Source organism: Lacerta agilis, chromosome 1 (assembly GCF_009819535.1).
Source record: "Lacerta agilis isolate rLacAgi1 chromosome 1, rLacAgi1.pri, whole genome shotgun sequence".
In the NCBI taxonomy this organism is placed as follows: Eukaryota; Metazoa; Chordata; class Lepidosauria; order Squamata; family Lacertidae; genus Lacerta; species Lacerta agilis.
In genome coordinates this window covers 14,522,476-14,548,737 of record NC_046312.1, presented here as the reverse complement: position 1 = coordinate 14,548,737, position 26,262 = coordinate 14,522,476, and the positions used below count along the sequence as shown (strand labels likewise).

The 26,262-nt window shown below is 44.2% G+C and overlaps 1 protein-coding gene across 2 annotated transcripts in view; it reads left to right on the top strand.

Moving 5' to 3' along the window:
- The window catches only part of RCOR1 (REST corepressor 1), a 145,804-nt gene that overhangs the window by 118,823 nt on the left and 719 nt on the right, over window positions 1-26,262 (top strand). Inside the window, exons 7-11 of one of the 2 annotated variants that reach the window (XM_033139308.1) lie at window positions 1,308-1,386; window positions 14,554-14,751; window positions 19,612-19,689; window positions 21,391-21,448; window positions 24,618-24,847. In XM_033139308.1, the coding sequence (XP_032995199.1) occupies window positions 1,308-1,386; window positions 14,554-14,751; window positions 19,612-19,689; window positions 21,391-21,448; window positions 24,618-24,847 (643 nt within the window). Of the gene's footprint in view, window positions 1-1,307; window positions 1,387-14,538; window positions 14,752-19,611; window positions 19,690-21,390; window positions 21,449-24,617; window positions 24,848-26,262 lie in introns of both variants that reach the window. The other variant, XM_033139298.1, reaches the window with a different exon arrangement.

Sequence of the window (26,262 nt, the reverse complement as noted above, 5' to 3'; positions counted from 1 at the left end):
GTTATTTGTGGGGCCTGCCTGGTGTTTTTACATGAGTAGAATGTGTGCTTTTATTTAAAATGCATCTCTGGGTTATTTGTGGGGCATAGGAATTCGTTTATATATATATATTTTCAAAATATAGTCCGCCCCCCCCACAAGGTCTGAAGGACAATGGACCGGCCCCCTGCTGAAAAAGTTTGCTGACCCCTGCTCTTGTGTACCATGTCCTGCTCCTTAGTTTCCCACAGGCATCGGGTTGGCCACTGTGAGAACAGGATGCGGGACTGTTTTCATGTTCTCCTGCTTAGGATTCCTCTGCCAGTTGGTTTGCTCCATCTTGGCTTGGGCTTGTCAATGGGGTTGTCCACCAACGCTGCATACACAAGAGTTCCATTCATGCAATGGGATTCTCCCCCCCCCCCAATATCCTCTCCCACGTGCTCTTACACTTTGCCTGGCGTGTGCGTCAACCTTCTTGGTCTGATTTTGCAGAGGGGTGATGGGGAGAAGGGTGGGTTCTACTTCTGTTGTTCAAGTAGAAGCCTGCTGCACTAATGGAGCAGCAATGATGGATATGACCCATGAATTTTTTTTAAAAAAGAAACCAAAGGGTTCAGGGTTATTTTTTATGTATTTATCGCTCCCCTTCCAAAAATACATAATATGAAACTGCCATGGCAGCTTACAAAGCAAATAATCCCAAACCATAATATATAATGATTTAAAACAAATAAAAGGAAACAAATAGCTTAAAAGCAGCTACAGTACTTACTTTTAAGGTCTGGAAACTTGACATCAGGTATAAGTAATCACAAGTGCTGTAGACCTTTCAGTGAAGTGGCTTTTGTTATAGTTCTTCTAAGGTGTAATGGATTGGTAGCTCGCACACACAAAAAAGCCTGTATCTACTTCGGTAGTTCTTGTGAGATGGTCTCTTAAAATATAAGAATGACCTGTCTCTCTATCTGAAGAAGTGTGCATGCACACGAAAGCTCATACCAAGAACAAACTTACTTGGTCTCTAAGGTGCTACTGGAAGGATTTTTTGATTTTGTTTTGACTATGGCAGACCAACACGGCTACCTACCTGTAACTGTCTCTCTAAATACAGGTCACATTAATACTTATTTAGGTTTTGTGATAGTGTGATTGTTTCCTTAGTTTGAGCATCTCCTATGGATGTTCGTTGTAAGATTCTAGCATTCTCTCTTTTTAATTTTTTGTTGTTGTATTAGAACCTGCAGCACACCGTCTTTTCTTTAAAGTGATCTGTCTGCTGTTTACCGAGAAATAATGCGGCATTTTCCTCCTCTTTTGTTTTCTAGCGAGGATGAAATAGAAGAAGCAAATGGAACTAACCCTATCGATATTGAGGTTGAACAAAACAAGGAGAACAAAAAAGAGGTATTTTCCCTAATAATGCTTTAGTACATTTAAAGTGGGGGGGGGGATAACCTGTGGAGTTGCTTAAAACAATGCTAGGTAGTTTTATTTGTGCTTTTCTTCATCTAGGTGTTGTTGTTTTTTTAAAATAAGGATTCAGTTCTAACTGCCTTAGCTTATGTGGGAGGTAATATAAAAACACAGGTTAGTTACAACTCTGTTGTAGAAGTTTGTGCCTCCCTGATTCTTTTAGCCTCACCTGTTTGCTTGCTGTTGGGGTCATTTTTTATTAACTCTGCTCACCTCTCTATCCTAAGTCACCTTTAGCCCTTCACATGTTGCTGAACTGCAATTCCCAACATCCTTGGCTGTTGGTCATGTTTGCTGTGGCTGATGGTACTTGTAGTTCAGGAACAACTGGGAGTTTTACAGTCCCCTCCCCCCCCCGATCGAGAAAGGCCCTTTATTTTATCTGTTCTTAATCTTCCAATATTCAGCTCCACTAGGATGTCCACGACTTCTAGTGTGATGAGAGAGGTGAAGAAAGCCTTCCCCAATGCTTTTTCCTCAAAAAAACAAAAACAAAAAACATTTAGGGATACTCTCATTTTGACTCAAGAAAATCACCATTTTATAGTACAAATTGGGAAAAATAAATACAGTAAATGGACAAAAGTACAAAGAACATGCATTACCTCATATTACACAGCTGACAGCTCACAGTTAACTTACACATTGGCGTGAGGTTGTCTGCACTAAGATCTTCCTACTCATATTGAAATACTGCCCCTCAATGAGGCCAAACTTTAATCAGAAAAACAGCACACATCCACATTCCACACTGCTTCACACATTAAACGCTCGCTTCCGTCGGAAACTCAGGAGACATTGGGAAAGGAAATGAGGCCGCCATTGGGGGTAGCAACGGAACTGACCAATCACCATGCTAGATTCCAACTCCTACTTCACACATTAAACGCTCGCTTCCGTCTGAGACTCAGGAAACACCATGGCAGGAAATGAGGCCGCCATCGGGGGTAGCAACGGAACTGACGATTCACCGTGCTAGAGAAGAAACTAAACATTTAAAACATTTTGTTTCTTCTCCTGTTAGATTCACAAAATGTTTAGGGGTATGCGTACCCCTGCGTCCCCCCCAGAAAAAAAAGCACTGGCCTTTCCCCATGCCATGCATACCACCTGTGTTGTCATCTGCATAATCAAGGACACATAGAAGCTAGAACTGCAATCTGAAACTTTAGCCCAAACCATTTTAGAACATCTGTGTACAACTTTCTTTGAGTGTTCAGGATTCTAGCTTGCAAGTTGGCAGATTCATGGGAAGGAATGCTTTCCTCAATGAATCGGGCTGGCCCATCTTGGTTTAGCCAGCTAAATGCAACCTGCCGGCCACTGGACTCCCTCGTTCTTGCGCCTTGCCACCAGGCAGACACAGTTCAAAACCAGGAAGATTCTCCTGTCACTTGTGTACCTCCCTTTTATGGATGGTGGGCTATAAATGTTTGATAGACCACCTAGGTGCACGGCCTTGCCACATATATAGCTGTCTTGTCAGGGAGTGTTGGTAATGCTAAATTTTAAGAAGCGCTTTGAGCTTCTGAACCCCTTTATCACTGCTTATCGCAGGAATTTCTCACACTGGAACGTTGTACTTTTGTACCTTATGCTCATACAATCTATTAAGTCACTTTTGTGGTTAATCAGACTCAGGTTGATGTAGAATAAGCAATTACGTTAAAGCTGCAAGAGAATAGACAACAGCAATGTGATGGGCAGGCGTCCAGTTCACCCTTTCGCCGAGCTGCATTAAATATATATTTTTTAAAACATCTGAGTGAATAACAATGTTTTAATACCAAAATTCCCTGGAGGAGTTTGGAAGAGGGGAGATTATATATTCCTTCTCTTTAAATGGTAGCACGGCAGCCTAAGACAGCTGTTTTAAAAAAATTCTTCCTTGGCCCAGTAAATCATCACTGCTCTTGGCAACCGGATGGCACAAAACGATCATCTTATTTGCTCGAACTGGAGCAGGGCTGGATGCAAAACCAAATCGTGACACATCCCTTAACGTCTTGGGGGCAAACATCATTCTGCAAACTCCAAGAGTGCCACATCGTACGTGGCTGCTATCTTGATTAGTGCCAAAGGCTCCTGTCAACAATACATTCAGCATTGAAGATGTTGGGAATTAAATCATCAGCTGGAAGCCCATAGCTAAATTGTACGTTAGGAGTGTGTGTGGCAAACTAATCTACTGTTCAGAGGAAGCTCTGCAACTGGGAACTTGGCATCAGGATGCCATCTTTATTGTGTTCTTTCATTCAGCACTTTCTCACCCTGTTTTCAAACTTCATCTGCTTGTCATGAGGACTAGAGACATTTGTAAATTGGGGCTGCATTGGAGCAGGCAGTGGTCGGTGTCCACCACTGACGTTCTTGCTTTTATCTCAACCTCATTATGGCTTTGAGAGGCCAGCGTCATTACTAAATTATTAAGACTAGTGTCTATAAAGATGAATATTAGAGGCAATCCTTTGCCCACCCATGGTTGTACTGGTTGCATGTGAACTATTTTTCTTGCGCAATGAACGAAATTTGCTGACCTTGTCTAATAGTAGGCTCCATGCAGAGTTTTGTCTTGGTGTATGGTCGCAACACATGGGCCATTGGATTCCTCCATGGTGCAATTGATAATAATTACCCCATGGTGGAAGTAACCAACCAGACAAATCCACTGTCAAGGAAACAATCTACAACCTTCTACTAGAAGTCTCCCTGCTTAAAGAACAGTTTCTTAGTTGTAGTAGGGCAGATTAAACACTTCTTCACTGTTGTGACAGTAGCAGCACTGATGACACTTAATCTGCATTGCATGCAATGGTGTACTTCCTGCAGTCTGGTGCAGCTGCTGGTAGTTTATCCAATTTCCACCATATTGTTAGTTTGTTTTGATTTATTTTTTTTACTAAAACCAATCTTCCCCCCAATTGGCAGCCCAGAGCAGCACACAGTATAATTAAAACCCATCAACACAAACTGATTCACGACACCATTAATGTCTTAAAAACTCAAACCTTCCAAACTACAGTTGAACATGCACAAAGATTAGGCCCCTGGGCAACTAGATTCCCCAAAGGCTGGTTAAATAAATAAGCCCTTAGCTGGCACCTGAAGCCCAGCAACGAAAGGAACTGTTGTATTTCCCCAAGGAGGGAGTTCTAAAGTCCGAGGGCCACCACTGAGAAGGCCACTTGAGCGCCACCACAAAGCAGAGCGCCTTGCAGTGGTTGCAACCCATGCTAGACACACTGTTCTGTTAGGGGTGCGGGGGCTTGCAAGGGACATAACCATGCGAGTGATCATACCTGTTTAAGTGAATGCTTGCACACATTACTGGGAACAGCACGCAAGCAGCCGAAGGACAAAGGCGGCAACCACATTTTTGCACATAATGTGCATTGCTGTGGGTCATGAAGCAACGTGCCAGTGTGGCATAGTGCAGCGATGAGAAAGCTTCTTCATGCCGGGTGGGGTGAGGAAGCTCATCTCAGCAGGAGGGGGAGCCACCCTGGCTTCTCCCCCAGCCGGACTCATCTCTGCTTCTTGTCCCCGCTCCTTTCCAGCCTCCGCTTCTGCCTCCCGAGTCTGGACTGGTCTCTGCTACAGACTCTCCCAGCTCACTAAATCCTGTTGCCTCTTCAAGCTTACAACATCTCCTCCTCCCCAGTTTTCTCCTTCAGACCACTCATTGTCATCCCACCACGAATCCCTAGGCTCTCAGCCTTTTTCTCTCGTGGGTTCCACAGTCAGTACCTCCCACCACTCCTCTCCGTCCATGACACATGGTTGGGAAAGACTCTGAAACATCAGGGAGCTGCATCTGATCTATGTCAGCAGTACTAAGTTAGACAAATAAATGGCCTAACTTCCTTTGCCAGACTTGGCCTGGGGTTAGACCCAGGCTTAAATCCCCACTTTGTCGGGCAACTCGCTGCGTGACCTTGAACCAATTAATACCTCTCAGTATAACAGACCCCTGCTCAGGGGTGTGGGGAAGAGGAAAGTGGGTTGGGAGAACCGTTTTCACTTCCTGGAGCTCCTTGGAGGAAATGTAGACTATAAATACAATGTAATGCATAAATCAGCAGACCGTTGCTTAGACTGTCTTTCAGATGCTGAATTCTGGAAGCACGTATGTTTCCCATGCCCTTGTGTTCCTTTTTGACAGAACCCCTTTCATAATTTTTGCAATCATTTTTTTTTTAAATTCTTAAGTGACAGATGGATGAATTTATCCAATAACACCTAATGAAGTGCTGCTGGAGGGAGCTCCCGCTTTGGGAGTTTACTGTGACATTGAGTGATAATTAAGCACAAATTTAATGCAGTTTAAATTCTGTTAAAATTGGCCTGCCTGCCAAATCCCAAATCCAGGAAGCTTTAGGTGTGTATTGTGTTTCTGAGGTGATGAGCAGCTCTTTGATGTTAGCACCGCAAGTGCCGTCACAGGTCTTTGAACAAGCTCTTTCCACCCTAAAAAGGTAAAGGTAAAGGTACGCCTAACAGTTAGGTCCAGTCGCAGACGACTCTGGGGTTGCGGCACTTGTCTCGATTTACTGGCCTAGGGAGCTGGCTTACAGCTTCCGGGTCATGTGGCCAGCATGACTAAGCCGTTTTTGGCAAACCAGAGCAGCGCACGGAAACACCATTTACCTTCCCACCGGAGCGGTACCTATTTATCTACCTGCACTTTGACGTGCTTTCGAACTGCTAGGTTGGCAGGAGCAGGGACCGAGCAACGGGAGCTCACCCTGTCGCAGGGATTCCAACCGCCGACTGTCCGATCGGCAAGCCCTAGGCTCAGTGGTTTAGACCACAGTGCCACCCATGTCCCTCTTTTCACCCTACCCCTTCACAATATTAGCATTTGTAATCCAAATCTTTCAGACAAAGGGTCAGGAACAACCTGACCCCAAAGCAGAGGTCCAGAAGACATAAACAAATTATGGGATAACCAGCCTCATATAACCAACATGCTTAAGTCTAATGAACATATGAAGGGGTTAAGACCATAGAGTAAGCTGTCCTGCTAGGCTTGGCTCTCTTTGGAAGAGACTAGGTAATCAAGCCATTGTTCTTCTCCTGTCTATCTGAGAAGCATGGCTCTAACATGCCTCTCCTGAGTTCCTGTACCAATAATTTAGGAACTTTTACCACTGTAACTAACCAAGTTTTGCTGCCTGTGCAATTTTTTTCTGAATGCTGTGTGAATCTGACCTTTGGAGAGTTTGTAAGTAAATCATTTTAAACTTAGGCACACTCTTTTTTCTATACTGGGGAAGGGGCAAATTTTAGATCTCACAAGGGCATATTTTATATGCCTATATTTTCCATGCTTTACTTTTCTGCATGTTTTGTTATCTGAAATCTTTGCTGGGGTTCTCTCGCCAAAGACAACTTGTCCCAAACCTGGAACTTGGCATGCAGGGAATTCTCCTTTCTAAAAAAAAATACCTATTTTTCCTTGAACCAACCTTTGAAAGCACGCTAATTTCACTTGTCAATCTGACCTTGTAGGACTTTTTGTCTCCTGAAACCCTTGAGAACTGCTGCTAGTCAGTGCAGGGCTCAATGAACCAATGGTATGACTTATGTGAAAGCAGATGGGTGTGGTTTGCAGGACCAATAAAAAATATTCCACTCTTGCTTTTATTTTTTATTTTTCTAATTGGCATTGTTTTCTGGCACCACCAAGGCCACAACTGTCTCTGTGTCGGACGGATGTTTTAGGATCGGTGTATAATTAGCGAAAAGTTTTGAAATCCCTTTGACAGGCTTTGCTTATGACAAATGTTGGCTTTGGCTGTGCCTCACCCTCATTCCCCCAAAGCCTTTTATTGCCACTAGCTCCCCGCTGCAAAGCCAGAACCGGTGGACGTAGCCATGCATGCTGAAAGTCAAAGTTAATTTGTGTCTGCTGTGCTTTCCAAAAGGAAACAGATGGTTGCAATGTTTGAGTTCAGGTCCCCTTTGCAGCCAAGCAGTGTGCGTTGGATTACACACCCTTGTTTATCACGCTGTAGTAGAGCTAATCTGTGCCGCCGTTCCCTCCCTGTACTCACCTCGCCACTCCAGAATTGCCAAGGCACATCCAGTCGCTCTGCGGGCACAAGGACATGCTGCCTCTGAAGAATACATAAGCTTGTGTGTGTGCATGCGCATGCAGTGCGTACGTGTGTGCATTCTTCGGGTCTGAGAAGGGAAACCAGGTGTTTGCAGTGCAGGAAACTAGTACCCTTGCGTTCATTTGAGCATTTATACTCCTTTCCTCATTCTCAGCGCCGCAGAGGATCACTGGTAAATGGGATAAGGTGGGGGCTTAGTTGTCCCATTTCTTCTCCTGGGATTAAATCCTAGAACATGCCTTTAAAATGGAGGCTCTATTAAGGTCTGCTGCAGGGCAGGGAAACCCTTTCAGTCTGAGGGACAGATCTCTTATAGCTAACTTTCCAGGGACTAAACAAAATAAAAAATAAAATAAAATCCTTCCAGTAGCACCTTAGAGACCAACTAAGTTTGTTCTTGGTATGAGCTTTTGTGTGCATGCACACTTCTTCAGATACACTGAAACAGAAGTCACCAGACCCTTATGAGAGAGAGTGGCTGCATGCCAGGGTTGGGTGGCATCAGAGGCAAAGGTGGGCAGATCAATAGATACCACTGTGACTTGAAAAATAAATGCACCAGCCTTGTAAAAGTGAGGGGTTTTATGCCTCCCATCACATCATTTAGGCAAGCAAGAGGCGCCATCATTGTTCAAGGACACATTCCAGCCAAGCTAAAGCAGTTGGGAATGGCATAGAACAGACCCAGTGCGCAGTGTGTCCTGGGAAGGATTCCAAGGGCCAGATGGAAACCTCTGGAGGACCATAATCTGCCCACAGCCCCGAGATTCCCCATCTCTGACCTACTAGGTTATTGAGCTCTAGGGACTCTTAATGAGGGATAATTGCATTGGTTCTACCTGGGTTAACTGCCAAGGTGACCACCTTGAAGAGAGAAAAGATGGAAGTTGTCAGTCAGAACTGGCAGCACAGAGTTAATCAGCCTGCGTATCTGTAGTCCCTCGGCTGATGCAATCCAAAATTATCCTGCGAGATTAATCTGTGAGAGGACGTACATCTCTCCCCATTCTCCCTTCACTTGTCATATTTTTCTGGAAATGACATGGTCAGGTTTCTCCTCTCCCTCCTCCCCTCCCTCCCTATTTAATTAAAAACTGGATGAACTCGGAGTACACCGCTTTATCATTTGGTTAAATGGTATTAAAAATTAATATGAGAGTGGAAGAAATTATATAAGGGTCCTCCGCACAATGTTCGTGTCACAATTGGTTTTCTTAAAGCTTGTTAACAAAGTGAAATCTCTGCCCCTTTCCCCTCGTTGCTTGTGTATTCCTTTAATCCTTTGATCGGCAAATCCCATTGTTCCTTCTTTTTTAAAAAAATAAAATAAAATAAAGTCCCTGCTTCATCCTTCAGATGTTCTGTGGAGCAGTGAAAAAAAAAATAATTTATTTCTTCTGCTACTGAAAACAGAAGCTCAGGCTGAATAATGCTCTTATCCGGCCCTTGGGAGTCTCTTCAAGCCAGACATTTGTACACCCTCCTCAAGTGCTTTTGCCTGACTAGAATCTGCCCTGGAAGACAACAATAATGCATTTTGTTTGCCTGCGTGGAGAATGGAAAAGTGTAACGGCTGGGGTGTGGAAACCTCCTGGCATTAGGTTGTGGCCTACTATGCCAAAATTAGAACCATCGCCCCGCCCCCTTTTGCCTCTGGCCCTGCCCATTTGTGGCATGCGGCCCCTGGGAGGTCACCTAAGGGGGAATGTGGCCCTTGGTGGGGAAAGGTTCCACATACCCCCACCCTCACACACATTAAGGGATTATTAGCTGTGCCGCGTGTTCCAAAGAGCTTACCCTAAAATGTGTCTGGTGGTGTCTCTGCTTGATGGCGCCACTGCCCACAGATGTTGGCTTGCGCTTGCCATCCATTATTTGTCGTAGCCTATCTCTGTTCCCAAGCGCACAGAGAGGGCTTGGGAAGATGGATGGGGTCACAGTGTCCCAATTGCCCTGGAATGTGTGGAAGCAAAGGAACAGAAACAGCCTTCTCCCCAAACACAGTGCAAATCATCATCACCATCATCACGTGATTTGTAGGCCGCCTTCCCATAGTTAAAACCATGTTCAAGGCAGCTAACAACAGGACAGTTATTTACATAATTGCAAACATCACAACAACAACAATTTTATTATTTATATGCCACGCATCTGACTCAGTTGCCCCAGCCACTCTGGGTGGCTCCCAACAGAATATTTGCCTTGTTTCCTGTCTCTAGTTCAGAAGTGAACAATCTGTGCCCATGGTTGATCTGTGTGAAGAAGTATTTTTCAATTTTGAATGTACATTGTAGGGGGTGCTCCTCCATCACAGTGTTTTGGGCAAGGGAGGTACCTATTATTTTACTTTTTATTAATTTGTAGAAGCAGTTGTATGCTGCCCTCCTGGTGCAAAGGCACCGCTCAGGGTTGCTTGCATTTAAAACTGACAATTTCATTAAACAAAAAAACCTCATCAATATGAAACAATCGGCCAAGGAGACAAGATCAGCAGTAGAAACCAAGCATAAGAACATTAGCTCCCCGCATATGAACAAAAGACTGCCAGAAGAAAGGAATCATTAATAGCTGACGAACAACTGCGAGGGAGGGGGGCTGCGATCCAGAGGCACACAAAACTGCAGAGGCCTGCCCCCCTCCAATTGCTTCTCTGTCAGCATCTCTCTGAATTACCCCCCACACTAACGCCCCCTTCCTTTCCTTGTTAGTGATCACGAAACTTGGGTCGTGGTGCCCAGACTGGCACAACCATCGTTTAAAGCTAGCCAAAGTTTGCTTTCAGAGCAGAGATTGAAAATCAAGATTAAAAACTGGTTTCAATCTCTGGCTTGCGAGCGAGCGATGACTAGAGGGAACAATTGCTGCACATTGTGGTAAAAACATAGTTATGACTAAGCAGAAAAAGAGGAGCGGGGGAGGAAGGGGAACAGAGGCAGAGAAGTAAACGAAGCTATGGGGTGATCCTGGTTTGAGCCATGAGGTAAAATATGACTGTTGACCTCTGTGATAGCTATTCACTCAGCTCTGGCTAATGCAGATCACAGCTGTCAGCCTACAGAGCCTCCTTCCCTATCCGAGGAGGCAGCCAGCCATCATCATAGGAGCTTAGTTGCCTGATGCGCAGTCAGACCATTGGAGCATCTAGCTCAGTATTGTCTACACTGACTGGTAGCAGCTCTCCAAGATTACCTGGAGATGAGACCTGACACTCAGCTGCTTTGCTGCAGCCCATCCTTAGAACAAGGTGTGTTGCCTGCTCAGGGGAGCTTTATTCCCTCAGACTAGGACAGAGAGCAGCACGACTACTTCATACCCAGCAGTCTTAAAATAAGGAAAGGAAGAAGTAACGGTTGTAGCACAAATATTTTAGAAGACCCTTTCACATTCTGCTGTGAGAAACCGGGAGAGAAGCAAAACTAAAATGTGTTTTTAGGGAGAGAAATCTCTACTGGAGCTACAGGCAAATCCAAGTGCTTTGAAACACAAAACAATATCCCAGATTCATATTTCGAAAACGCATTCTTTCTGTTGCCTACCTTGTCCCCAAAAGACCTTTTATTTTCTTTTGCAGGGCAGATTCCATACCCATGCAGAAATCTTTATCTTAGTGCTTTGCGGTGCTGCATATAAAAATGAATGAGCTTTAAGGATTAGTCTGCAATCATCTGACCCCTCATGTTTTGTCTTAAATTAGTTTCTGCTTCTTCCCCTCTGGCTGACACACAGGAAATTACATCTCAAACTTAAACTTTACTCTTCTCTCCCTCTCTCTCTCTTTCTCTCTCTCTACCACCCACACACTCAACAAGCTAGGTCTTCTTTTATTTCTGGCACAGAATTAAAGTGACATATTGGTGGCCTAGCTTTGGAAAGAGTGGCATGGAAATCGTAGTGCAGCTTCGAGTAACACACTAGGAAAGTGCTGAGTTGTTGCATCTTTGGGTCTTTTTTTTGTACGGCATTTCACGGGGAGCCAGAACAGGATTCTTTTCCTCCAGCTGGTGAAAACCAGTAGCAACCTTCTGTAAGGGTATTTATTTTACAAATACTGTACCTTTGGGGCTGAACCCTCACAAGGCAGCTTCCAACAAAGCAAAGACTCAGCCTAGGCAGTCTCAGCATTCAAGGCTCAAATATAATATATATATATAGTATTCCACCATTGTTTTATTTTATAAGGAGATGCAGGTGGCACTGTGGTCTAAACCACAGAGCCTAGGGCTTGCTGATCAGAAGGTCGGCGGTTTGAATCTCTGCGACGGGGTGAGCTCCTGTTGCTCGGTCCCTGCTCCTGCCCACCTAGCAGTTCGAAAGCATGTCAAAGTGCAAGTAGATAAATAGGTACCACTCCGGCGGGAAGGTAAATGGTGTTTCCATGTGCTGCTCTGGTTTTGCCAGAAGCAGCTTAGTCATGCTGGCTACATGACTCGGAAGCTGTCTGCGGACAAACGCCGGCTCTCTTGGCCTATAGAGCGAGATGAGCGCCGCAATCCCAGAGTCATCCACAACTGGACCTAACTGTTAGGGGTACCTTTACGTTTTATTTTATATTTCATGGGGCAAGATCTGCCGGAGATGAGTTGCTGTGCTCATTAGGCCTGACATTCCTGTGGAGATGATTGTTTTTGCTAATAAAGAGTGAACTCCCAACTTGCTAGTGTGATTTGCTGGCTCCTGTCAGTGAGGGAAGGAGGGGAAACAGATCACCTGGCCCTAGCGGAAGTACTGACTGAGCACTACCTTGGATACAAGCCGATACTAAATGCATAACAACATCCATACTATAACAAAAAATTTAAACAGTTGTATAAATTACAGTTCATAATAATGAACAATACAATGCATGATAACAGGTAATACATGATACATACCAAACATAATGAATGCATACTAGGAAGCCATGCCAAGTTAATCACAACTTTGTCCCAGCAATAAATTCCACAACTCAACCCCTGTCTCATAACTTGTTATTACCCACTTACCTTGCTTGCAACTGTAAAATACAATGCATACCCTTTTTTTAACAACAACAACAACAACAACAACAACAACAACAACAACAACAACAACAACAGAAAACCCAAATCATCTATTCACATTCACAATAACACTCAGCATCTATGCATCCATCTTAATTTACACATACAGATCAATATATGCCATCCAAATGTCCAAGGGCATTAAGGTCTTCAGATCATTACATTAATAGATGACATTTATTCTTCCAGGCTTAAGTGCAAGTCACTTAGAAACCACAAGGACTCGCAGATTCCATTTTTGTTGTACTGCTGTTAGTCCCCATTCTACAGGGGAATAATTTAAAAGTACACGAACACCCACAAATATGAAGGATTTTGCCAATACAGGATTGATACAGACAGCAACTTCGGTGCAAAACAAATATTTTGCTGCACTGGCCCATATTATATGCCTCAATGAGGCATTTCCTGCATTGCACTTCCAGCCTATATCTGAGCTTGACAGCACCTTCTTGTAGAGATGTTATGGAGTCCGGCTTACCTGAAACCCCCAATTTTGCTGAATCTGTCTCAGTTTTAAATCAAAAGAAACATTCTGTCTAGATTCCAAAGCAATCTTCCATTGTTCGGGTCGTATTGTACATTCTAATTCCCTGTCCCACTCTTCCCTAAATAATGCAAATACAACATCTTCCTAGAAAATACGAGATGCAGTAGCATATCTACATGTTATGCCAGCCTCGTTCTGACAGATGCAGTGCAAGCATGGTTAACAACACTGGGGTCACCACTGTATGTATGTCAAGCAGACCCAGAGTTCCAATTTGTCACCCGTAAGAGCCATGTCAGCCTTCGTGGTGGCTGCAGTAGAGCTGCGATAGCGGTTCCTCCCAGGGAGTCAACATTTCCCCCACCATGCTGGGGGCTGGTCTGCTAGTCCCAAACAATTTGCAAGACAAGATTGTCCATACATATGGACCGCCCTCTGCCGTAGCCCCTTCCTGCTCACCAAACCCTGTTACCTCTTCAACTTTCGACACCTCCACCTCCCGGTCTTCTCCTTCTGACCACTCATTGTCGTCCCACCACCAGTCCCCTGGCTCTGAGTCTTCTTCGCCTGGGGGTTCCCCGGCCGATGCCTCTTGCCACTCCTCTGCATGCAGCCAATCTATAACTTCAGGGCATAAAAATACAATATAAAAAAACCACAAAACACATAATAAAGTTGAACAACCCTCCCTCCCACAACACATTTAAGGATATCAGATGTTAATCAGCCCAATGTTTTTGCCTGGCACCAAAAGGAATGCAAACTTCCCTGGGGAGAGCATTCCACAAATGGGGAGCCACCCCAGAGAAGACGCACATTAGTATCTCCACCCTTTGGACCTCTCATGGAGGAGCCACACAAAGAAGGGCCTCGGAGGATGATCTCAGGGTCTGGGTAGGTTCTTATGCAGAGAGGCCGTCCTTGAGGTATTGACTAGATGGGTATAAGGGAACTTCCAATGTTTCGAGCCTCTCCCCTTACACATATGGGGCTATCACATGGAGTCGCTGGTCTGTACAAGCTGGTCCCTGCACATGGAGCCAGTTAGGGCTGGGAGATATATGGATACATCTTCCAAAACCGGTATGAAGTTCATATCAAGATACTGGTTTCACAAATTTTAACCTGGCAATGTATCGCAAATCTCAATGTGCATGTGTGTGTGCTATGCAAAAATCACAATGTGAGGAAAAACCACAAAGCCAGCCATTGCCTGCACATAGCTCCATCCTTATTTCATACATCGTATTCCACGGTGGTGGTATATATCACAAAGTTGAAAACCAGATATCGCCCAGCCCTAGCGCCGGTAATGTGGCAGCTGCACTCCTTTGCAATGATCAGCCACCACAATCCGACAAATTTGTAGGCCTCTTAAACAGTTGTATGTGTGGATATAGTTTGAAGTGAATTATCCCGGCTTAACGTATGGCAGATTTCTACTTTGCAGGTCCCCCCAGTGGAAACAGTTCCTCAGGTGAAGAAGGAAAAGCACAGTACCCAGGCAGCTAAGAACAGAGCCAAGAGGAAACCTCCCAAAGGAATGTTCCTCTCTCAAGAAGATGTGGAGGCAGTCTCCGCCAACGCGACAGCTGCTACCACCTTGCTGAGGCAACTGGATATGGAATTGGTCTCCATCAAACGGCAGGTACGAGCGCTTTCCCTGCGACAAATCAAGGCTTATTTTTAATCATCCCATACATATTTTAAGAAGGGAGCTGCCATCGGTCTCAATTTTGCGCCTCCCCAGAGGATTCATAGCTCGGACGAGATGTTTTGCATCGGGATGAGACTTGATTAACAAGCTGTCAGCTGAGCAGCATGTTTCAGAATGGAGTTATTTCATCTTGGCTTTCTATTTACAGTGCAGCAAGGTACAATGTGCGGTTTGCCAGCTTCCTGTCTCTTCCCCCAAGATGCTACTATAGACTTCTATAAATCACAGTTTCTGTACTCCTTTTTTTACACACTGGACGGGGTTTTTTTTTCTCTGGAGAACATTTTTGTACCGGCCAACTATTTTTTTAAAAAAACCTTTATTTTAGTTTTTTGCATACTCGGTGACTTGATTTCCTTCCCAACTTCAACTTTTACTCATATAGCAATCTTCCATGCTCTCAAGTCCAGGAATACAACTAGGATAGCACTTGTTTTTCCTGCCATACAATTCCTATACAATAGACCAGGCATGTCCAAACAGGTAGATCACTGGACGTTTACGGTAGATTACTGGTAGATCATTGGCTCCCCCCAAAGAAGCTGAATAACTGTGGCTTCCCTAAAAAAAAAAAAAAAAAGCTCCACATTTTACCTCCTCCCAGAAAAAAACTCAACAACTTTGACCCGGAACCCCCCCCCCCAATGGGCATTCCTCCTTCCTAAAAAAAGCTCAACCCCCCCCCCCCCAAAAAAGGGGGTAGATCACTCCCACTTTTTAACTATGAGTAGATTGCAGTCTCTTGGGAGTTGGCCACCCCTGCAATAGACATTTCTCCGCCCCCCAAAAAACCCCCAAATTACAGCAAGTCTTAACTGTATGACAAATTTGGCCTAGTTGCTGCCGTGCTGCAAATCTTCAAGGTTCCTATGTTAAAACGGCTTTCTTCCAATTTTAAGGAAGAAAATTGTTAGAATATAACTGATATAACCCAATAGCTCAGTTGGTTGAAGCCTGGTACTGAGCAATGGCACAGGAAGGGTTGGCGGAGGGATGGGTCACCCCAGGTGCCACAAGTTGGCCCCTGCCTCCCCCCAGCTGTAGAGCGGCCGAGGGCACGGCATCCATACAGGCTGCCGCTCTCGCACGCTGTCCATACGGGCATCCGTACAGGATGCGGCAGCCTGTACGGCCGCCGTGCAAGCAACACCGAACTCCCCTCCGCACCATTAATTGAATATCACCTGCAACTGTTCCAGTATGAAATGGGGAAAATATTATTAATTTTCGGTTGTTTTCTTTGTTTCATAGTCTTGTCTCCTATATGGAAAAGCTTAACCTTTCAGTTCAAGCATTCACGGACTGCGCATGTGCGGCATCCCGTACGGTTGCCGCACATGCGCAGTCAATACGGGCTGCCGCACATGCGCACTCCTCGCACGGCAGCCTATATGGTCGCCATGCAAGCAGCAGCCCGTATGGACACCGCGCAAGCAGCAGGCTGTACAATGTGCTAATGTGCGGCATTCCACACATGCGCAGTCCGTATGGGCTGCGCCGCCCTGGGTGCCGGAGAGGGTTCCTCCGCCACTGGTGCTGAGAACGCCAAGGTTGCAGGTTCAGTCCCCTGCATTGCACGGGGTTGGGCCAGATGATCCTCAGGGTCCCTTCCAACTCTATGATTCCATGATTTTATGATCGCAACTCCTGGGCAACTCGCCCCCCAAATATGCTTTGTCTTAAAAGGATTGTTCTGTTCTTTCAACTGCCACATATATTCACACCACATATTTAAAGCACTGTGATTCCATTTTGAACAGCCATGGCTTCTTCCCCCAAAGAATTATGGGAGCTGTAGTGCTGGGAGTTATTAGGAGATTCCCCTATTGGCCCCCTAGAGCTATAGTTCTCAGCGTGGCTTAACAATCAAGTCCCTCTTCACAGGGAACTCAGGGAACTCTAGCTCTGGGAGCGGAGTAGGGGGTCTCCCAGCACCCATGACAAACTACAACTCCCAAGATTCCTTGGGGGAAGACATTGAGTGTGTGGAGTAGTATGATACCACTTTATGGTGTGGATGTGGCCAAGTGTGGGACAGGCCTCCTCTAATGGCTGGTGTGAACAGTTGCCAAGGGAGATCTAAGCTCCTCCCAGACTTTTCCTAGTATGTACTGATTGGTCCATGGTGCAGAATTCCAGTTGCCTTTCTCCCAGTCAGTGCAATAGAAGAGGCTGCATGTAGCTTGGTTGTGCTCATGATTAACTGAGCAGCATTCGTATTTTTTAAAAGGCAGATTTCTCTCACTTTCTATTTTTTTTTTTTTAAAAAAAAGCAGAAGCATGTTTCTTCATATAGACACTTGTAGCCTTGTTCCCTTTTCTCTTGAACCAATTATCAGTTGTCCGATTTGGATGATTTATGCCTGTTGCACTGATAATAAAAATTTAGGAGCTATACTTTGGCCAAGCATCCAGTTCCAGCATAATAGAAATTAGAGGTCAGAGCATCAAATATTTTATGCCCTTTATGAATATGAACAAAAGCTTCAATCCTATGCATGCTTATCCGTGAGTAAATACACTTGAACCTGTGAGTAAACATGCACAGAATTGCACTGGAAGTTAATGCAACCTTTTTTGTTTGGCCACATTCTACATTTGCTTATACCAATCACTTCATGGCGCTTTGGTTCCGTGCGCAGATAAGTGGGATAAACCCCTCACCCCAAACAAATAGAAATTAAGTAAAGCAAATACTCCCTTTTCCTAATTAATTTTACTACGTTTGTATCTTGCATTACACTTCGGGCTTTTATTTTCCCTGCACTGGCTATAAAAAAGGGGTTGAAGTAAGAAAAATGAACCCCGGTGCTTAATGGAATCTCTTGAAAAGCTGAACAAAATATTTATAGGCTCCGCATGGATTATGAATGCCTCACGAAGGACTGGGAAATGAAGGATGGGAGTTTTCAACTTGGCAGTTGAAAACTTGGCAGTTGCAGCTTTGCCAGCACTGAACCCACCAAGGGGAGAAATGGCACCAACTGAAAATTCCCCGCTGACTTCACTTTTGCTGTCTCTGACCCCTTTGTACATAAATGCTGACGCTTTTGTCCCCCATCAAGGCCAGGGACCTTTTGTTGGGACTCCCAAACTCCCTTCATTCCTAGCTATTGAACAGGTTGCCTAGAGGGGATGGGAACTGGGAATCCGACAGTACCTAGAGAGACACAGGTTCCCCACCCCGAATTAAGAGGATCATGGCAGTCAGTGAACCCGTCATCCCTCTCCATGCCTCTCCTGTTACCGTATTTTTCGCTCCATAAGAGGCACTTTTTTCCTCCTGAAAAGTAAGGGGAAATATCTGTGCGTCTTATAGAGTGAATGGTGGTCCCTGGAGCTGAATTGCCCAGGGGCCAAAAGAGGATCATGCCTTTTATTTTACAAAGAGAAAAGGGGGTGTTGAAAGGACCCCGCTCAGCAGCTGATCAGCAAGAGATCGGGAGAGAGATAAGAGTCCCGGCTCCCTTTCAGCCCCGCCCTCCATTGTTGAATGTGCTGCAGAGGGAGGTTGTTTGTTTCCCCAGTGACATGTGACTGGCTGATTAGATTATCTGTCTGGAAACTGTAGAAAAGGCTCCCTTTCCTTTAGAAGCTGCAGAAATGTGAGTTTAACCCCATAAAAATGGGGCTTTTCTTCTTTGCTTTTCCTCCTTTGCAAAAGGAGCTTTGCTTTTCCCCCTTTGCAAAAAAAGCTGCAAAACTTTTAGCTGATCCTCAAAAAACCAGGGCTTTTCCCTTTGCTTAAAAAAGCTGCAAAACTTTTAGCTGATCCTCAAAAAAAGGGCTTTTAGAGGAGGAAAACCAGAAAAATGTTTTCCCCCCCCCCCCTTGTTTCCTCCTCTAAATACAAGGTGCGCCCTATGGTCCGGTGCGCCCTATGGAGCGAAAAATACGGTAAGCAAAATGCACAGAGATGCTATGCCACAGATTTAAGAGCATTGATGGTAGGTCTGACCTGGGGATTTCCCTCTCCTATCGTTGCTTCCCAGCAGCTGAATTGCTAGATACTTTGGGGTGGTAGGTGGATGGATGGATGGATGGGGAGAAGCAAAAGGAGACATAGCTGTTTCTGTATGATTTCCTTCTGGTATCTGATTCCAGGATCTCTTTAATGTTTCCCTACAGTATACTGAAACTGGCAGTCTCAGTAGGGCTCCAAGGCAGGGCTTCTGTGTTCTGTAGTCTGGTGGTTGTTGTTTTTAGTTTTTTAAAAAAAACCGAGTTGTTTTCTCTTGCTGTGTGTTGTTGGGTTTTTTAAGGGCGGGATAGGTAAGTACGCTCTGCTTTTAAATGTCAGCATTAAACTGTTACGAGCTGCCTCTCGGCGTAAAAGGTCTTTGAGGGCAAACGCTCTCCGTAATTCAAAGGCCAGGCGTACTTTCCCAGTTATTGCCTACTGAGACTCGTGGCCTGCAAACCGTCTCCGAGATCCTCTTGACCTGCACATCTGAAACTTAACAGTTCCCTTAGATTTTGTGCGTGTGTAAAGAAGCCCTGAGAAAAGGGTATTTTCTTTTAGATCTTGTGCAGGCTCGCCTCTTAAATTAGTTAAAAGTTCTCATTTCTTCCCCGGAGTCCTTTGGCTCTGAAGCGAAGCTGCAGTCCTCAAAGCAGCACTGACCAGAAAAGGGGGGTGGGGGGAAAGGTAGGAAGTTTTAGAGAAAGGAGAAAGCCTTTCAGAAAATTGCAGATCAGAGCTTGGCAAGGGGCTCCTCCGCCCCACCCCATCTGAAGGAAGTGATGTTTTATTCCGTTATCTCTATTGACAGACGAAGCTTTTCTTTTCAGATTCAGAATATCAAGCAAACAAACAGCGCTCTGAAAGAGAAACTTGAAGGAGGAGTCGAACAATATCGGCTGCCAGAGGTAACTTCATGTCCTAATGGAATTTGAACCGAAGGAGGGGCATGGGGGTGAGATGGCAGTTGTGCTGACTGGTGATAAATTCATATGAGTTCTCGTTTTAATGTGTGTCTTTATCAAATTCACCTCCAAACTTTGGAATGCAAGTCGGCAACGGCAACAACAACAAACAACTGCATTCAAAAATTATATATAAGAGGAAAGTGCACATAAATCCAACATGCAAAAACCTACAGCGTATGGGGAAATTGCAAAATATACAGTACATTTGAGACAGAATGGCACTTCTGCGTAACCAGAGTTCTGGTCTATGTCTGGACTCTTGAGCACCACTTGCTGGGAATTGCAGGTGGGCAGAGGGCTGTTGTGCTCATGTCCCCCTTGCAGGCTTCCCCCCCAGGCATCGCTGGTTAGTCATTGTAAGAACTAGATGGCCCACTGGCCTTGATCCAATAGGCTCATCTTACATTCCCATGAACTATGGTTAGCTTAAACGGTGGTTTGTTCAAACACGTTGGGATCAAACCATGTCACGACCCTGGCACCAGATTGAATGGAGAAGCCCCCCGTGAGTATAGCCAGCTCCCCCTCTAAACTTTCTCATATGAGACAAGAGGAGTTCAGGGATTATTATTATTTTTAAAAATGATTTCATAGGTTGTCTGCCTTTGTCTCTGAATCTGATCCTCCTACATGGTTTTGTATGCATTGTGGTATTTTATACATTGTGACTTGCAGTTATTTTGATTCATCATAGCTTAGTAATTATTTATTCCAATTTTAAGAGTGAACTTAATTATGTTAATGTTTTGAGAGTTGATTTTATTGTTTACTATTATATTCTAATAGATCGCTGAATATTACTTTGTTTGATAGAAGTTGTTTCATTTCAAAGTTCCGTTTTATTATTACTTTCTGTATTGGACCAGATTATTATAATGTGTGTGTTCTTTGTTGCACATGCTGTAATGCTGTATACCGCCTTGTGTATAGTAACGTACACAAAGGTGGTAATGCAAATTAAAAGTGAAATGAAATGTGAGGTCAGGGAGTGGAGCCAGGCTAGCGGGCATAACATTGAGAGCCTGACATTGAAGCTCAGTGAGTCACTATGAGCCAGTCACAAGCTCTTGGCCGAACCACTTCACAGGGTTCTTGTGAGGATGAAAGGCAGGGTTGAATCATGTCTGCCATCTTAATCTCCTTGGTGGAAAGGAGGGCTATAAATAAAATTTCATAGAAACCTAGTTTTAACATGAAGCTTGGTGCGTGAAACTCTGTTGGGGTGGTATTTGAAGAGAACTTGTTGGGGATGGCCACCATCGCTCAATGGCAGAGCATCTACCGGTACCTTGCATGGAGAAGGTCCCAGGTTCAGTGCCTGGCATCTCCAGGTTGGGCCGGGAGAGATTCCCTGAGCTTAGATCACCTGGCTGCCCACTTCAACCCCTCCTTCTTTCCTGCTGTCAGTCAGCAGTTAATTCAGATAATGAATTGCTTCTGTCGTTTAACTAAATATATTCTTTCTTTCTTTCTTACCGCTCAGAGGAATAATGGGGACTTTGTTTAACAAATGACTGTTTTCCTCTTGCAGCTCAAGCAATTTGTTCAACTTTTTCATTTGTTTACACTTGTCAGGCTTGGGGTTTGAAAGCAGATCTGTTACCTAAGTAAATGATTCCTTTTCTTTCTCGTGACACTTAGGTTACGCTGAAATGCAACGCACGCTGGACCACCGACGAGCAGCTTCTTGCTGTACAAGGTATAGTGGCAGAAACCCATTTCTGTGCGCTGGAGGGTGGCTCTCTGTCCCCGGGGTAGTCAACGTGGAGCCCTCCAGATGTGCTGGAGACTCCCAGCTCCCATCAGCCCCAGCCATCAGGATCAAAGATCAGAAAGGATGGGATTTGTAGTTTGCCATATATAGTGATCGGCACCCTATTCGTGATGGGGAACTTCCACACTGATAACAAATAATTTATCGTGTAGTGGTGCAACATCTCCAGCATTTAGGTGAGGTTTTGGGTGTATCATTGCCAGCTTCTGAGGTGTTAGGTACTATCTCTAAATTAGTTTCAAAGTGAGTTCCCTTCTTTTGGCTGAGATGGGCTTAAAGGGTGGCTTGGACCATTGGGTGGGGTTTATTTCGTAACCTATATCATGCTCCCATTGGACTTTGATTGCATTGAGGGATTTTGGGGGGTCTTGGAATAGTATTTTGTATATATCAGTGTCTCACATCGAATGTAACCGACCTGTAGAAAGGACTTTATGCATTGAAAACAGAGCCGTTGTATGTACCCTTGTTCACTAAAACCTTTGTTAATAAAAAATTTAAAAAAAAGAAAAACAAAGAGAATTTATCCACTTTCCTACTGAATATTATCAAGAGGCTCTCCTGGTGTCACCCTTGCATGTCTTTAGGCTCTAGGCAAAAACATTCCTCTTTATCCAGGCCTTCGGCCGTTAGGTAACCTGTGGCCTGTTAAAGGTGTTGTGATCGTTTTTATTATTATGCTATCTGTTACTGTGCTTTTATGTTTTTCTTATGATGCCCCGTAAAATGTTTAATGTTGTATGCTGGGATCTTTCGATAAAGGGCAGTATATACACCGTATTTTCCAGCGTATAAGACGACCCCCAACTTTTCCAGTTAAAATACAGAGTTTGAGATATACTCGACCGCAGATTCTCCACCCAGCGTATAAGACGACCCCCGACTTTTGAGAAGATTTTCCTGGATTATACGCCAGAATATACAGCAAATCAAATTAATAATAATAATGATAGTAGTAATAATAATGCTTACTGTAAACCATTGCGGTAGTTTGGAGGGTTTCTGGTTTGCAGTGTACAGCTGAGGATGCCCTGTGATAGCTCAGCTCTGTCTCCACCCTGGTAGCGATGCCCAGTGCAGTTTCGCAAGTCACAGGTGGAGTTTGCTAGCGAAAAAAAGAGGCCCACACATTTGCAGCACTATTCATTATGAACATTTACTCAAAAGACTTTTAGCTAGGAGCTAAATGGCACCTTAAACCTAGGCTATGGGCGCAACAATGGGACGTCCAGGCACACTTTTTTAATAACAAGAATACAAAGCTGAAAATGAATGAACTGCAGCTAAAGTATTATGTTAATTTTTCACATGGTCTAGTCCTTCCCTTGCCTGCCCACCCTAATATTCCTAAAAGGGTCTCTTCTCCAGTCTTTGGAGAGTAGCTGGAAGTGGGGAGGCAGAAAAAGGTCCTCCTTTCCTTTCCACTCTGCAGTTTTAAATCTGAAATCTTAGGCGCACTACTGCGCCCAGAGCTCAGAAGCTGCTCGCGCTGATGAAATTCCCCGTCGCAGAATGCGCCTAGAACGATGGGAGTTTTGAACACTGGATGAAAGTGTTGGGGCCAAGCACACTTCTAAGGGGGAGGCATTTCTCATGCAGAACATCCCTGCAGAGAAGGCACTTTCTTGGATCAGAGCGTAACACGCTGTTCACTTCTATTTTCAGTAAAGTTTGACTGACGTTTTACAAGTTCTTATTAGCTAGCATAGAAAAGTGAAACAAAAAGGGATTGGAGATAAAACAAAAATCATGCAGTTTGCATAGATCCACTTTTCTTTGTGCAGTATGTATGTGTATATATATATATATATATATATATATATATATATATATATATATACACACATACACACACACACACACACGTCTCTCTGTGTGTGTGTGTGTGTGTGTGTGTGTGTTTATATGTGTGTATATGTATATATATGTGTGTGTGTGTGTGTGTGTGTGTGTGTGTGTGTTTATATGTGTGTATATGTATATGTGTGTGTGTGTGTGTGTGTGTGTGTGTGTGTGTTTATATGTGTGTGTGTATAGTGCACGCAGTCCTGATTGCATTTCTTAAATATTTTTTCTGACTTCTAAAGCTTTGTGGGCTGTTGCCTAACAATGGAGACGAATCTTATTTGCTCCATTCATACCTAGTTGCGCCTGTCACGCATTTGATGCAATGCAACCCTAAGTATTGTCGGCAGGAACAATTTCAAAATTTTATTTTGTATTTATTGTTTCGTTTATATGCCCACCCTTCATTAAGAAATCTCAAAGCTGTTCACAAATTGCCACATAGATACAATAACGCAGAATAAATAATGAAACACACTGAAAAAGAAAGCTCAAAGATGCAGATCCAGTCGCAGAAAGTTCCATAACAACCTTATGGTGTTGCCAGTATTTGCTATGAAATACTTCTGAAATCGGTTTTAAGCAGAGTGTGCTGCTAATGAGAAGGCCACTGTCCCTTAGGCATAGCCCCCGGCGTGACCACGGGCAGTGTCCTCTTCAAAGATGATAGAATCACAGAGTTGTAGAGTTGGCAGGGGATCCCCGAGGGTCATCTAGTCCAACCCCCTGCAATTTAGGAATCCCAGCATGCAGTCCCCCACCCACCCACCATACTGGACTTGGGTGATCTTGGGCCAGTAGAGAGGATGAAATGGGGGTGAATGCATGCTGCTGTCAGCACTTTAGAGGATGATTGGAAGGATAGAAACCTACTGTAACATAGGACACAGTGTCCCAACAGTACAAATTCAAGGGTCACGTGTCTTTAATAATAATAATAATAATAATAATAATAATAATAATAATAATAATAATAATAATAATTTATTTCTACCCCACTCTGGGCGGCTTCCAACAAAGATTAAAAATACATTAAAATGTCACACATTAGAAACTTCCCTAAACAGCCTTCAGATGTCTTCTAAATGTCAGGTAGTTGTTTATCTCTTTGTCATCTGCGGGGAGGGTGCCACTACCGAGAAGGCCCTCTGCCTGGTTCCTTGTAGCAATAATAATAATTTATTAAGCTTTAAAGGCTTCCATTATTGCACTGATAATAACCTTAACACCTCTTCTCCTTTTTTTCTAGCCATCAGGAAATACGGTCGAGATTTTCAGGCAATCTCTGATGTGATTGGAAACAAGTCTGTGGTGCAGGTGAAGAACTTTTTTGTAAATTACCGACGGCGTTTTAACATAGACGAAGTCCTACAGGAGTGGGAAGCAGAGCATGGCAAAGAAGAGACGAATGGAACTAGTACGCAGAAACCCATAAAGTCACCAGATAATACCATTAAAGTTTCTGAAGAAGAAGATGAGGTAGGAGGGATGTAACTTGAGTTCAATCTTGATTTAGTTCCCAAAAACTTGACGATCAATTCCTTGGCTCCTTTTCGGGTGGTGTTTTGCTAACATTATTACTTAGCGGTGTCATTTGGAAGCTGGCCAGTCATATATTATCAGCTAACTGCCTGTGGTTTTGACATGTTTGGAGAACGTCAAATATTCACTGGAGCCAAGGATAGCCTTGAGGCCAGCAGAAAGAAGCAAAAGTTTGCTCTGCGGCAACTTTTTAACACACACACACAAACACAAAAGGTTGCTCTGGGTTCGGCCTGTATCTTATTTATTTATATTTTATTTTGTAGACTTTAATCCTGCCTTTCTTTACATCACGGAGCTGGCAGAATTAAAGGCTGCTTTCCAACCGCTATTCCGCAAATTGGGTGGCATTTGAAAAGGAAAAAATGGAAGTACAAGTAAAATTATCTTGACAACAATAAAACAGGGACAGATTAAAACAGAAAGTTGGCAGCCTCCGAAGATTGTGTGTGGCTAACCTGAGGGCATCTAGCAAGTCCATGGGAGATCATTGTCCTTCTCAGGTCTGATTTAAACACACTGCCCACCAAGAACTTTCTTTGTGACTCCGTGTCAAAATTTTGTTGAGTTTTCGGTAAAGTCTGTGACAAGAAAGTGGCTGGTGGAGGCCCTTGGGGTAATGTGCCTTCCCACATTTGAGGATGATATTTGTACCCTGCCCTTCTGACTGAATCGCCCCAGCCGCTTTCTTCTTCTTCTTCTTCTTCTTCTTCTTCCTCCTCCTCCTCCTCCTCCTCCTCCTCACAGCTTACAGATAAAAAGAAGAATCGCTAAAAACATAGAAGAAACAATCATTAAGAAACAATTGAACATTAATAGAATTAAAACCATATACACACACATAGAATCTGTTTTAAAAATGCAAATAATTATGGCAAAAACAGCGCGGCACCAACCCTTTAGTTAAAAGCAGTCAGTTCCCCAAAGCCTGGTTGTTGCTATTGACAGAAACGGTGGAAATCAATTCGTTTATTCTTGACGTTGTTCAAATGATGGCAGATCTTATGGCGGCTTGTGTGAGTGAGGTGCCTTTCTCAGTGGGGCGATACCTTTGTTTTTTGGCAATGTGATTTGCGTTGGGCTTCCCTGAAGGACCCTTTGGGAGTTCCCACTGCAGCCTGCTTTGTGCTAGAAGCAGGGGGAACCAAGACTCATTCGCCTGCCCTGGTGGCAGCTGCACGAGCATGCGATTTATTTCCAAGCGAAATTCAAGTTCTGGTTTTGACCTTCCAAGACCGTTGGTGGCCTAGGACCCACATGTCTCAGAGGGTGCGTGTCTCCATAGGACTTCCCCCTCCCAGCAAAGGGGAGCCTCGCTCATGAGTTCCCGCCATGGAATGTTGATTTCCTGG